The sequence below is a fragment of the Peromyscus leucopus genome, chromosome 8b (genome assembly GCF_004664715.2).
Source record: "Peromyscus leucopus breed LL Stock chromosome 8b, UCI_PerLeu_2.1, whole genome shotgun sequence".
Lineage (NCBI taxonomy): Eukaryota > Metazoa > Chordata > Mammalia > Rodentia > Cricetidae > Peromyscus > Peromyscus leucopus.
The window spans coordinates 61,575,827-61,590,499 of record NC_051086.1 but is presented as its reverse complement, the minus strand read 5'-3'; the positions used below and the strand labels follow the sequence as shown (position 1 = coordinate 61,590,499).

The following is a 14,673-nucleotide window of genomic DNA, read 5'->3' as shown; positions in this document are numbered from 1 at the left end:
TGAACTGGGGTTGCCTGTTGAATCAACAGGCTTTCTGGGATCCCATCTTCCCCGTAGCTTCTGGAATCTGGGCCACGCGAAAAATTGGGACTAGAAGAGACCTAAATGTTTCTTACTTGGTGTCAGGTGATCGGATTAATTATTCCGGGCGTTTGGATCCTACCGGACTTTTTCGATGGTTTAGCCATGAGGCTGGTGTAGTGTGCTGAGTGTTAGCTCTTCTCATATTGTTGAATAATTGAACTTGTTTCCCTCCTGGTGGCCGAGTCCCTCACCCCTTTCTAAGAGATGCGAGTTTGTATAGAAGTACCTGAAACCCTCCATCCTGCGTAATTCATTTCCTCAAACACTTGCGACCTACCGTAAATATCAGAATGGGTTGTTAAATCAGAAATTTGTATTCTTGTTTGACATCAGGTACTCAATTTATTTGTCTAAGTAAAGCAGTTTCCCTGCGTTACGGAAAGAATTGATGCCTATCTTCCTTTAGGAGGCAGGACTCCTATAACACCTAGACGGGAAGTCACTGTACTATCAAAAGTAGTAGGATAATTTTTTTTTCATTTTCCCACACACACCCCATTCCTGTTGATCCCCTTCACAACCCCCTGTTACTTTAATTTATTTTTCTGTGTATGTGTGTAGTTCAAGATTTAAGGTTACTTACAGGATTATCCAGAGAAGCCTGGACTACTACCCTAAAGAAATTGCTCCTCCCCCAGCAACCATGAATTGCTATAGATCCTTTGGACTGGTGGGATCTCGTGAGCCCCTCCCCCCTAGCAACCGTTAACTGCCTATAAATTTTCAGGGAGGGGAGGGGCCTAGACCCCTCCCCAGCAAGGGACTATTATACATTGTGTGGAAGGTGTTGAATTAGATTAATTTGTTTGTTTGTTTTTGTTGTTGTTGTTTTGGTTTTCCTTTCTTTCTATTTTTGGTTTTTCGAGACAGGGTTTCTCTGTGTAGCTTTGCGCTTTCCTGGGACTCACTCTTGTAGCCCAGGCTGGCCTCGAACTCACAGAGATCCACCTGCCTCTGCCTCCCGAGTGCTGGGATTAAAGGCGTGCGCCACCACCGCCCGGCATGTTGTTTGTTTTTTAAAGCTTAGTTCCACTGTTGAACACTGAAGTTGACAGTTTGTAAGTCTTCAGTGTTTTAGCTACCAAACAATTATAATAGCAACATTGAGAAGCTTAGCCAGGAGGATTATGGAATTTGAGTTTTGGCTACATTCATAGACCCTGTCTCAAAGAAAAACAGCTTTCCCCTTTTCATGCCTAGTATCCCACCGCTATAAGCTTATTTTATTTGATTGGCTTGTGTGGCTATTAGATTAGATTGGCAAAGTATTAATACTCTCCAAAAGAGCTTAATCTTTACCAAGGGATTAATCACATCAGAAAGTGGTACAGTGCTCAAATTCAGTCACATTTTATATTACCACCCCCTGGGGGGGGGCTTCTTTATAGGAAAATAAACTATAGTCTGGTGGGAACATCCTAGGAGGCAAATAAATTTGCTCTGGCTATGTGTGGGGCAGGGTTTGTTTTTTTGAGACAAGGTTTCTCTGTAACCTTGGCTGTCCTGGAACTCTCTTTGTAGACCAGGCTGGCCTCCAACTCACAGAGGAACTGCCTGCCTCTGCTTCCCAAGTGCTGGGATAAAAGGCTTGAGATACATACCATCTGGCAATATTCTTGTTCCTAACATATGTCATCACCTTCTGGTTTAAGTACGATCCCTGGCTTCCTCACCATTATTTTCCAGTGTCATTCACCAACTCCTGTGCTTTTAAAAAAAACTCTTGGACTGGAGAGATGGCTCAGAGGTTAAGAGCACCGACTGCTCTTCCAGAGGTCCTGAGTTCAATTCCCAGCACCCACATGGTGGCTCACAACCATCTGTAATGAGATCTGGTGCCCTCTTCCACATGCATAATAAATAAATTAATTAATTAATTAATTAATTTAAAAAAAAACCCTTTCCATCAGCTTGCAGATTGTGCTCCCATGTCTCTCAAAGGCCCCTCCAGCTGTCATCTTTTTTGACATGTAGCCCAGACTGACTTAGTGCTAGGAGTACAAGCATGTGCTACTGGGCACAGCGTCATCGTTTTCTGACTTAATTATTTTGAGGGGTAGGAGTTTCTCTGTTACTCTGGCTGTCCTGGAACTCACTCTGTAGACCAGGCTGGCTTCAAACTCACAGAGATCCGCCTGGCTGCGTGCGTGCCCCCCCCCCCCCCAGTGTTGGGATCAAGGGCATGCACTACCACAGTCCAGCTAACTTTTTTAAAATTCTCATTTCATAGTTTTCTGCCTATACCAGTTCAACTTTATCTTTCATTGAAGCTTTAGTCAATATCAGTCTGGTGTCTCTTCTAATGGCTACAATGTTGCCAAATTCAATGGATACTTTTCATTTCTGTAATCTCTGGAAGAGTCAATACAGTTTACTCTTTGAAGCTTTGTCGCCATTGCTGTTGCTAATACTTTGCTCTTGGACTTTCTCTGTTTAGCTAGCTGCTCCTGTTTAGTTTTTAAAACCTTCATTGCATTCCTATATCGTCATTTTGTGTACATGGTTGTGTGGCAGGTGCCTTTGCTGGCTGAGTCATCTCACTGGCCTTTTTCAGAAGGGTCTATTTTTATCAATTTTTTTTCCCCCAGCTTGGGTTGCCTTAGCCCTCCTTAGGTGTACTGGTGGTTCCTCACTCCCCAGAGGTTAAAGGTAAAAATAGAATTGGTGATCAAACTGATGCTGAACCCAATCAGCATTGCACAGTACTGTCCAGAACTCCTGGATCCAAGCAGTTCTCTTCCCGTGTATCTCAAGTAGCTGGGTCTGTAGGTATCACCACTGCATCTGATGTGGTTTTGCAGGGCTTTGTCTTTCTTTTTTGTGTTTGTTTGCTTGCTTGCTTGTTTGCTTTGTATGTTTTTTGTTTTGGTTTTGGTTTTTTGTTTGTTTTTTGCTTTTGAGTCAGGGTCTTGCTGTATAGTCTAAATGGCCTCGAACTCTTTTGATCCTCTTATTTCAGCTTCCTGGATGCCTCAGTCTTCTTTACTAGACACTTTTCTTCTCTCCCTAGTTGCGTTTCTCTCAGGGTTTAATCTTGAATCCTCTACAAGTTCAGACCCCCTTCTCTGTGCTCTGTATTGTAGACCACCATCATCTTTTGCCTGGCCTATGCGGTAGGTAGTTCCCCAGTTTCCTGTTTCCACTCAAATTCCCCTACAGTCTTTGAAGCCTTTAACTTACCCTATAAAGAGCCTATGTGTCTTCACATGAAGCCATCTTCCTCTCCCTGGCCAACCTTCTCTGTTGCTGCCACAGTCCATGCTACACAGAAGGTTCCTCTCCAGAGGCTTCTCCAACTCCCTCCTGAAGCAGTCAGTTCCTACACTTTGTAGGAAAAAAAAATTGTTTATTTATTTTTTCAAAAGAGTCTCCCTACTGCCACAATCTCCCAGCTGCCTATATTTTTAAATAAGATCTTAAATTTAAAATAGGGTCTTAAAGATCTTATTTAATTTATTAGAGAGAGAGAGAATGAATGAAAATGTGTGTGTTAATTGTTGTGTGGGTGTGAGCATGCCTGCTGTGTGTGGAAGTCTGAGAGCATTGGGAAGTCAGTTCTTTTCTTCCACCTTGCATGGGTTTTGGGATCTAGTTCAGGTCATGGGCTTCCATGGTAAGCAATTTTGCCGAACCGTCTCACCAGGCCCAGCCTATATTTTCAACATCTTAATTTTTTTTTTTTTTTAAAGATTTATTGTGTATACAGTGTTCTATCTGCATGTGTGCCTGCAGGCCAGAAGAGGGCACCAGATCTCATTAGGTGGTTGTGAGCCACCATGTGGTTGCTGGGAATTGAACTCAGGACCTCTGGAAGAACAGCCAGTGTTCTTAACCTCTGAGCCATCTCTCCAGCCCCAATTTCTTTCTTTCTTTTTTTTTTTAATTTTATTGTTTTTTATTTATTTAACTTTATTTTATGTGCATTGGTGTGAGGGTGTCAGATGCCCTGGAATTGGAGTTACAGACAGTTGTGAGCTGCCATATGGGTGCTGGAAATTGAACCTGGGTCCTCTGGAAAAGCAGAGAGTGCTCTTAACCTCTGAGCCATCTCTCCAGCCCATAATGATATCACTTTTTGGTTTTTTTGAGACAGGGTTTCTCTGTGTAGTTTTGATGCCTGTCCTGGAACTTGCTCTGTAGACTAGACTGGCCTCGAACTGCCAAGTGCTGGGATTAAAGGCATGCGCCACCGCCCAGTTCAGACTGTGTTCTTACTTCCTCACTCAGAATCCCCTTTCTGAAGTAGTCCATGACTTCTGTCACCATATTGTTCTCATCACTAATTACAGGATATTGTTTCATTTTACTTCTCTGGTTTCAGAGAATTAACCAAGAGCCTTATGCATGATATGCAAATGTTCTGTCCACCACTGAGATATACCCCACCCTCATGCACATTTTGCCATAATGTAATTTATGAAAATTATGAATCCTACCAGGGAGGAAGCATATTTTATTTGGTTTTACCTACTGAGATCCAGAACAGAGCTTGACCCTAAAACAAACGAACAGAATCTAAATGTTAGTTGAAGCTTCAAAGCAAAAGGAGTTAACTAAAGGTCTCTTCACCCTGGTCTCCTCTTAATTGCCTCCTACAAGTTCTTGTTAGAAAGGAGGTGCTGCCGATGGCCTCCCTTGTGGCCATCTGATCCCAGCTCTACTCCTCTTCCGGAGAATGTCATGGTAACCACCACCCTCCCCCTTGAGCCACACCTTACACTGCACTGTTTCTGCATGCCCTCCACCTCTATCCTCTTCCAGGCCTATTCCAGATGCAGATTTAACTACAGTCTTGAATGTGGGGAAACATGAGGAATGTGAGTACTAAATACAAAAATCAAAACTACAGTCAAGGCTGGACTGCAGTGGCGCAGGCCTTTAATCTCAGCACTCCAGGACAGTCAGGGCTTCAACAGAGAAACCCTGTCTCCAAAAAAACAAAACAAAAAACCCCCTACAATCAGCTCATCGAATTAAGCCATCTATTAATAATATCCACAAGTGATATGTTCTTTATCCTGGAGTCAGTGCTGCTTGGCATCCTCAGCCTGCAGCACTGATGCAGCACTCTTCAAATCTCGCTGTGGAAAGTCATGATTGCTTCTGGCACATCTCTTTTAACTGGAAGTCTTGTCTGAGCTAGATTAGGAACATTCCACATCGATAGCAGAGTGTGCTTTATCACTAACCTAGGCTGGGAGCAGGGAGGGAAGGGATACAGCTGTCTTCCCAAGCTGATTGTTACCGGAACGCCTGCTGTCTCCCTGGACCAAAGAAGAAGCTGTTCTCTCAGGTAGGCTGTCTATTTCTCTCTGTAAATAGACCAGGGACATCTAATCTGTAAGAGCTAGCATTTAACTTGAAGATGTTGATCCCTTAAAAGACTGAATTCATGATGACCTAATTAAAGCAAACTGTCGGAGACTGGTGTATCCAAATCTATTTTTAATGTCTCAGTTCAAGGCTTAGGGGGAGCAATGTTAAAATTAAAATTAGCAGGCGTGATTGCTCATTCTTTTAATCACAACACTCAGGAAGCTGAGGTTAGGGAGATTGTTGTAAGTCCTAAAGAGTTAAGTTTCAGGTCACACAGCCTACAGTAAGACCCTGCCTCAAAACACCAAGTATAGAAGTGGGGTTCTAACTCTGTCTTGCCTCTGTCCAGGTTGTTTTTCTTTTTCTTGAGATGTGGTCTTTTTTTTTTTTTTTTTAAAGATTTTATTTATTTATCATGTATACAGTGAGTGTTCAGCCTGCCTGCCAGAAGAGGGCACCATATCTCATTGTAGATGGTTGTGAGCCACCATGTGGTTGCTGGGAATTGAACTCAGGACCTCTGGAAGAACAGCCAGTGCTCTTAACCTCTGAGCCATCTCTCCAGCCCGAGAGATGTGGTCTTATTGTATAGCCCTGACCTGGAACTCTGTATATAAACCAGGCTGTCCTCCAACTCACAGAGATTCCCCCTGCCTCTACCTTCTAAGTACTGGGCTTAGCATGAGACACCACATCCAGTCTAGAGCTCCAAATTTAATTGGCAGAATTTTTAAGACACTCATTTGGTGTTACTCAAGCTAAAAGAACTTAAGGATACAGATCTTGGGAAAGGGGGGGGGGGACATCCACCTAATGCAAAGACTTCCCATGTCACAGCTCTGCAGAATTCTTACAGTAGTTGTCAAGGGGCTGGAGAGATTAGCTCAGTGGTTAAGAGGACTTGTTGCTCTTGTAACCCTGGTTCAATTCCCAACACCCAAATGGCTCACAGGCATACCTAACTTCAGTTCCAGGGCTTCTGATGCCCTCTTCTGGCCTCCACAGGCCTGTATGCACATGGCACATGTATACATAGAAGCTAAAGACCCATACACTAAAAATAAAATAAATCTCTGTTTTTGACAATGTAATGTCTACCTACAGAATACAGCTGGATTCTCATAAGATTTTCTGCAGTCTGTTGTGCTATCACATGTCATATGACCTCTGGAAAATACTACAACACAGAAAAGGTGATCCCTGGACCACACTGAGAATTACTGATACAACATGACCAATATGATGTTGAAATCAGACAGGCCTTAACTGTTGATGACTTTGAACAAGATCCCCCACCTCTGAGTGTATTTTTTCCCTTTTTGATTTTTATTTCCCTCTGTTTTAAATGGATAGAGAAATATTTTAATGTTTTATAACTTACAGAACAAGTAGAGATTAATAGGATATTTACTGACTGTCTGGCATTTGATAGGTGAACAGTAAACCTACCAAGGGGTGGGGCCAGCGAGATGGTTCTGTGGGGATAAGCACTTGCTGCACAGGCCTGGCAACCTGAACTAATGTAACCTGAAAACCCATGTAAAGATGGAAGAGTCTACTACACACACCCACCACACACAGCGCACACCACACACAAAAATAAATATATATGTATATGTATTTTTAAGTACCCAGGGGAGATCTATATGGGGTTTGCCTATATATTGGTGTTTGATTGATAGTTTTTTATTTCTCTTCTGGTGATTGCTTTATTCATTTCTTAAAACTATAGTTCATTTTAAAGTAGTAAATGCATTACATTTTTTTTTAAAATAATGAATCTTTTTTTAAAGGTTTATTTATTATGTATACAGTTTTCTGTCTACATGTGTGCCTGCACACCAGAAGAAGGCACAGATCTTATTACAGATGGTCTCGAGCCACCATGTGGTTGCTGGGAATTGAACTCAGGACCTCTGGAAGAGCAGCCAGTGCTCTTAACCTCTGAGCCATCTCTCCAGCCCATCCATTACCTTTTAACATAACTAATATTTTTATTAAAAAAATTAAAATAGGAATCTTAGTAATTAGAATGGTTTATTTATTTTCACATCTCTCTCTCTCTACTTGACAACAGATAGTCCTGCTTTTCTTCAGGCCTCCAGCTTTCAGTTTTCACACGGTTCACATGGCAGGCACCTACGAGTTTATAAAAAAGAAGTGAAACCTCAGCCTGTGATTTCTTTTCCATCTGAACCCCAAATCTCCACTTGCGTTTTCTTGTTGTTGTTGTTGTTGTTGTTGTTGTTGTTTTTGTTTTTTGAGACAGGGTCTCACGTAGCCTAGGCTAGCCTCAAACTCACTATGTATTGGAGGATGACCTTACCTTGAACTTCTGCTTTTCCTCTGCTTCTGAAGCTCCTGAGATACAGGCTTAAGCCAGCATGCTCAGTTTATTTGGTGCTGGGATAGAAGGGAGGGTGCCTGCATGCTAATACTCCAATTGCAATACCTCCCCTTCCAGCTGCTCTAATTTGTTGTCGCTTTTGACGCAGTTCATCTTAATTGGGTATGGTATTGGTTGATACCAGTTCAGATGACTTTCAGGAGAACTGTAGCCACAACATTTATGTAACAGACACTAAGCAACTATAATTTGTGGAACACCTAGAGGGATATAGCTTTTCTGCTATAGAACCACAGAAGACCTTACAATGCCTCTTGTATAGTCATTTGTTGTCATAGTTTTTATTAGTGCTTCAACTGGGTACAGTCTCTGTCTTCCAGAAACTTCTAATGTAGAGTGTGGGGAAAGGGTATGTAGATAGTAAGTTGAGGTAAGTTGAGGGGTGTTGCTGAGTTTATGAGCATCCAGCTTCAAGGTTCTGAGCTAGAATTTTGGGATTAGTACTTGACTTGTTTGGTGCATGGGTTTTAGGGCCTTTTGTTTGTGTTTTTGTTTTCCAAGCGGATCTCAGGTAGCTCAGGCTGTCTTTCAATTCACTATGTCGCCCAAGAATAACTTTAAACTTACTTTTGTTCATGTGTATGGAGTGTGTAGGCATACTATGCAGATGCACAGATAAACTCAAGTACCTTCTTCTGGGGTTGTCCTCTTATCTTTTGAGTGGTCTCTGTAGCCTGACCCTTACCAAGTAGGCTAGGGTAGTGAGTCCTACAGACCCACCTGTTGCACCCCCCGACCCCCAGCTAGAAATTACCAGTCGGTGCCATCTTGCCCAGCTTCCTAGGGATCAACTCAAGTCCTCAGGCTCACTTGGCAAACACTTTACCAAGTAAACTAGCTCCCAAGCCCATGTGGCCTTTTACTTCTGATCCTCCTCCTGCCACCTCCTGAAAGCTAGAATTAGAAGCTTCTGCTGTTCACAACTGGTTTTGCGGTGCTAGAAATTGAACCCAGGACTTCATGTGTACCAGGCAAGCAATCTACCTGCTGAGCCACATCGTCTGCCTGCCTGTGTGTAATATTTTAATGTCCGACTCAAGGCTCAGGTATGTTGTTTTGAGTTCTCCTGCCAGCCTTTAGCTATGTTGGAAAGCAGGGACGTAGAAGGTGAAGTTATTGGTTGGTATAGAATTATAGAATACTAAGTAAAATGAGACCCAGAACTCAAACTGAAACCCAGCTGACAGGGCTGGAGAGAGAGCTCTTTGGATGAAAGCATTTGTTGCTCTATTAGATAGAGTACCCGGGTTTCCCAGCACAACACATAAAAAAAAATTTAAGAATTATTTGTTTCATGTGCTTTGGTGTTTTGCTTGCATGCATGTCTGTGTGAGGGTGTCGGATCTCCTGGAACTGCAGTTGTGAGCTGCAGTGTCGGTGCTGGGGGCTGGGAATTGAGCCTGAGTCATCTGGGAGAGAAGCCAGTGCTCTTAACTGATGAGCCATCTCTTCAGCCCCAAAACAGAATATTTTTTAAAAAGAAACCCAGTTAACATTTATTTGAAACTACATTATTTCTTGTTATGATGGTAGTTTCAGTACTTAGGAGGTAAATAGAGGAGAATCTATAGTTCAGGTTCCTTGGTTACATAGCAAATTTTAGGCCACTCTGGCCATATTGAGTCAGTCTCCCTAAAACAAAGAAGAAACAGTAGACTTTTGTTTTTTGAGATGTGGCTTCTCTGTAGCCCTGGCTGTCCTGAAACTTGCTTTGAGGACCAGGCTGGCCTGAACTCAGAGATCCATCTCTGCTTCTTGAGTGCTGGGATTAAAGGTGTTCACTACCACCGCCGGGTGATTCTTCTTTAGGTGTTACTGTGGGGTAGGGAGAGAGGACAGAGGACAACTCTTGTGGAGTCCCGTTTCTCCATCTTCACGTGGCTTCCAGGGATAAACTAAGGTCACCAGGTTTTGCACAGCAAAGCGCTTTTTTACCCACTGAGCCATCTCACCAACTTCCATCGTCATCTTTATAATTATTATTGTGTATGGTTTGTGTGTGCATTTGAGGTCAGAGAACTTTGAGGAATCAGTCTCTCCTTCAAGCATGGTTCCAGAGTTCAAACTCAGTTCAGCAGGCTTGGGGTACTTGTGTTGCCCGGTGATCTAAGTGTTAGGTAATGAGATCAGAATTTGATCTTGCTCTTAAGTTCACCAGGCTTTCCATTTTTTCTGTAGGCCATGAAAGAATTTGAGAGACCCACCCCCCAAAGGAGATGCGTGGTTAGCTTTAACTGTCAACTTGACACAGCTTAGAGTCATCTGAGAGGAGTGACCCTCAGCTGGGGAATTGCCTAGATCAGATTGGACTGTGGGTACCCAGTCAGCGGGGTTGTCTTGATTGTTAATGTAGGAGGGCCCAGCCCACGATGGGCAGCACCATCACTAGTCAGTGGTCCTGGACCACATAAGAAAGCTAGCTGAGTGTAAGCAAGCCAAGTAAGAAGCAGCATTCTTCATGGCTCCTACTGTGTCTTGCCTGTGAAGTGAGTTCCTTGGTCAGAGGTGATGCTGTATGGAATACCCTGTAAGCCTGCCTTCAAGTTCCTGCCTTTACTTCCCTCATTGATGGACTGTGACCTGGAATTGTTTTTTTTTTTTTTTTTTGGTTTTTCGAGACAGGGTTTCTCTGTGTAGCTTTGCGCCTTTTCCTGGAACTCACTTGGTAGCCCAGGCTGGCCTCGAACTCACAGAGATACGCCTGGCTCTGCCTCCCAAGTGCTGGGATTAAAGGCGTGCGCCACCACCGCCCGGCCCCGTGACCTGGAATTGTAAGATGAATAAACTCTTTCCTTCTCTATACTGCTTCTGGTCATTGTTTTATCACAGCAACAGAAATGAAACTAGGAGGTTAATGATAAATATGGATTCACCATGGTTCTGATGTTTCTGAAGAGGCTCTTTTTCAGCTTAATTCTTCAAACCAGCATCATACAACTAGGTATAAGTTCACATAGTGGTTGTTTAATCTATTGAAAGAGATTTTTCTTTCTTTTTTTTTAAAGTAATTTTATTGTTTTTATTTTATATGTATGGATGTTTTGCTTGCATATATGTCTGTGTACCATGGTGCCCAAGGAGTTTGGAAGAGGATATTGGATCCCCTAGAACTGGAGTCACAGATGGTTGTGAGCAACTATGTGGATGTTGGGAATGGAACCTGAGTCCTCTGGAAGAGCAGCCAGTGCTCTTAACCACTGATCCATCCCTCTAGTCTCCCCCACCTCCTTTTTTGGGGATTAAAACCTTTAATGTGTATCCCTGGCTTACCTGGAATTCACTATTTAGACTAGACTGGCCTCAGTTTCCCAGAGATCCACCTCTTGCCTCTGCATCCTAGGATTAAAACCCTGTGCTACCGTACATGGCAGGGATTTTTCTTTTAACTCTGCTAGAGTACATATGAAAGCACCTTGTGTGAAGTCTGGGCAGTTACTGTTTCTCAAACTTGTTGAGAACAAGTCATGTCATCTCACTCTCCCATCATAGTCTCCCCTGTTTAATGATCCCTGTGCTGGTTGCTTTCTGAGCTGCCCAGTTCTGCCTGGATACTGTGAAGTAAGTAAAACACCTGGGTTAAGAGAAATAATAAAACCAGATGTGCTGGTTAGTTCCTGTAATCCCAGCACTGGAGAGGCAGACACAGGAGGATTGCTGTGAATTCAAGGCCAACCTGGGCTACAGGGTGAAACCCTTTCTCAATAAATCAGTGAGAAAGAGAAAAGATTCTGATGTAAGTCTTGTATGATTGACATTACTTAAAATACACACAAGAGAGCCGGGCGGTGGTGGCGCACGTCTTTAATCCCAGCACTCGGGAGGCAGAGGCAGGCGGATCTCTGTGAGTTCGAGGCCAGCCTGGGCTACCAAGTGAGTCCCAGGAAAGGCGCAAAGCTACACAGAGAAACCCTGTCTCGAAAAAAAATCAAAAAAAAAAAAAAAAATACACACAAGAGGAGCAACCCCAGGACGAATGGGAGATTTGGAGCCTTCTGATTGTTTTCTGGTTTGAGGATCAAACTCGGGCCTCTTGCATGCTAGGTGAGCCCTTACCATTGAGCTACACTCCCAAGGTGAGCCTCCTGATTCTTACGAAGAAAAAATGATAGAGTGGACAGAGCCATGGTAGATAGCTACAAGGATTTTGTGGAGTAGTTTAAGAGCCCTGTTTAAAACCATGTATCAGCCGGGCGGTGGTGGCGCACGCCTTTAATCCCAGCACTCGGGAGGCAGAGCCAGGCGGATCTCTGAGTTCGAGGCAGCCTGGGTACAAGTGAGTTCCAGGAAAGGCGCAAAGCTACACAGAGAAACCCTGTTCGAAAACCAAAAAAAAAAAAAAAAAAAAAAAAAACCATGTATCTTTCGTTTGTTTGTTTGTTATGAGAAAGGGTCTTACTATGTAGCTCTGGCTGTCCTGGACCTCAGTGTATAGACCAGGCTGGCCTCAAACTCACACAGCTCTGCCTGCCTTTGCCTCCTGAGTGCTAAGATTTAAGGTGTGCAACACCACACCTGGCTCATGTGTGTTATTTTTGTTCACTACCCCACACCCACTTCCTTTCCTTCTGTAGTCTTCAAGGAGGCTGTGAGAAGCATCAGCAATGTCTGATTTTGTGGAGAGTGAGGCCGAAGAATCAGAGGAAGAATACAATGATGACGGCGAGGTGGTACCTAGAGTCACCAAGAAGTTTGTGGAAGAGGAGGATGATGGTGAGGAGGCCCCAGCCTCAAGCTTCTCCCCACTATTCCTAAGCTTTGGATAGTTGGATTCTTGCTGATGAAAGGCTCAGGCTGAGCACAGAAGTTCTCACACATGAGGTACCAGCTTGAGAACGTTCAGTCATTCTTAGAAATGCATAGTGCACCACTCTGCTGTATCCCAGGCACAATACTTAGAAAACTAGCAAGACAGAATAAGGTGCAGATATTCTTACGTTAGTTCAAGTTTACATTAGTGTATGGGACAGACAGTAAACTGATAAATAAATCTGTAAAGCTTCCCACTTTAGCCCTATGAATGTTCATGTACCCCATTTTCTAACCTTTAGGGTCATCAAGAGAGTAGAATTCTGAAGTAACTTTGAAGGGGGAAGGGGAGGTATAACTGTTAGCAAAGAATAAAAGACAGACTGTAGCTGCCGAGTTTGTACTTTGAGGAAAGTAGGTTACTGGTAACTGTAAAGCTTCTACTAATGATTTGAGGAGGCAAGGTAATTGGGAAGATCATCTTACCTAAAGACATGGTAAATGTGGGAAAGAAGTCTTCCTTTGTAGGTGCTGCTGCTCCAAGTCCTGCCTTGTGCCAATTCATGGGGCAGAAAATTAACATGCCACCTAGTCACTGGGTTCAGAGCAGATGGATAATTGAAGTTAAGAGGGTAGTCTGCCCCACCCCCCTCCATCCCCAGTCTCCATGCCTCAGACACATGTGTTTTCAGATGAGGAGGAGGAAGAGGAGAATCTAGATGATCAAGATGAGCAAGGCAACCTGAAAGGCTTTATCAATGATGACGATGATGAAGAGGGGGAAGAAGATGAGGGCAGCGACTCGGGTGATTCAGAAGATGATGTTAGCAACAAGAGGAAACGCCGTGAGTAGCAGCATGTCCCCGTGTCAGCTGGGGCTGGGGTGGAAGTCGCAGTGGAAAGAGCTCCTCTCATCGTGCGCACTTTGTTCCCTTTAGCATCTTTTGATGACCGCCTGGAAGATGATGACTTTGACCTCATTGAGGAGAATTTGGGTGTGAAAGTCAAACGAGGAGTAAGTTATTTCTGGATCTTTCTTTCCGAATAGTGTGGGGTCATCAGAGAAGAGAAGGGTGCCCAGCAGCATAATGCTGTGGGGCCCAGATCTGAAGTCTGTTAGAAAAAGATTTGTCAGTTTGCAAGATGGGCCTCAAGCCTGGATAAACATCTTTCCCATCTCACTTGATAAAAGTAATTGTGGTTGGAATATAGGAATGAGCCTGGGTAACAGGCATCCTTATATTAGACACCCATATACCCCATCCTAATAAAGCATATTTTTCTCAACATTAGCAAAAATACCGACGTGTCAAAAAAATGTCTGATGATGAAGATGATGATGAAGAGGAATATGGCAAAGAGGAACATGAAAAGGAGGCTATTGCAGGGGAAATCTTCCAGGATGAAGAAGGGGAGGAAGGACAGGAGGCTGTAGAAGCCCCCATGGCTCCTCCAGAGGAAGAGGAGGAAGATGATGAAGAGTCAGGTACATGACAGATGCTGGACAGGAAAGCCAACATTGGGTGGATGTTGAGATTTCCTGTTCCTTAATAAGGAAGTCCTTCTAGTACCTCCCTAACTCTCCCTGGCAGGAACCAGAAATACCCACTGACTGAGCACTGACTTGTTCTTCTTCCTCCTAGATATTGATGATTTCATTGTGGATGATGATGGACAGCCTCTAAAAAAACCCAAATGGCGAAAAAAGCTTCCTGGATATACAGATGCGTAAGTGCTCCTGTTACCATGTGGTGATAAAGACATCGAATGGGCATGTGATCAGGAAGTCCAGAGGCTTCTGCCAAAAACAAAACAAAACAAAAAAGATAATAGAGTTCTACATGGGCATGAGACCAGGATCCCTCTTCTACCCAGTGTATTCATCTATAGATGACCTTTTAACCTGCATCAAAGCATAATAATTTGAAAGGTTTTGTTCTAAGGGAATGTTACAGCATCTTGGCAGAAAATGGTTCACCAAGTAGAATAAGGACCCATCTACCTATGATTTTGGCTCCTATCTCTGGCAGGTGCCAAAGATAAGCTTTTTATCCTCTGATAATAGTTTGCCTTGAAACTTTCAGGCACCTATTTGTTCCACGTTGACTGTGATTTTCCAA

General features: G+C 43.4%; 1 protein-coding gene across 1 annotated transcript in view; it reads left to right on the top strand.

Moving 5' to 3' along the window:
* Supt6h (SPT6 homolog, histone chaperone and transcription elongation factor) overlaps positions 1-14,673 on the top strand; it is a 40,987-nt gene that overhangs the window by 342 nt on the left and 25,972 nt on the right. The window contains 5 exon segments of the mRNA XM_028866875.2: positions 12,379-12,517; positions 13,246-13,398; positions 13,492-13,568; positions 13,847-14,039; positions 14,197-14,281. Of these exon segments, the coding sequence (XP_028722708.1) occupies positions 12,409-12,517; positions 13,246-13,398; positions 13,492-13,568; positions 13,847-14,039; positions 14,197-14,281 (617 nt within the window). The 5' untranslated portion in view covers positions 12,379-12,408.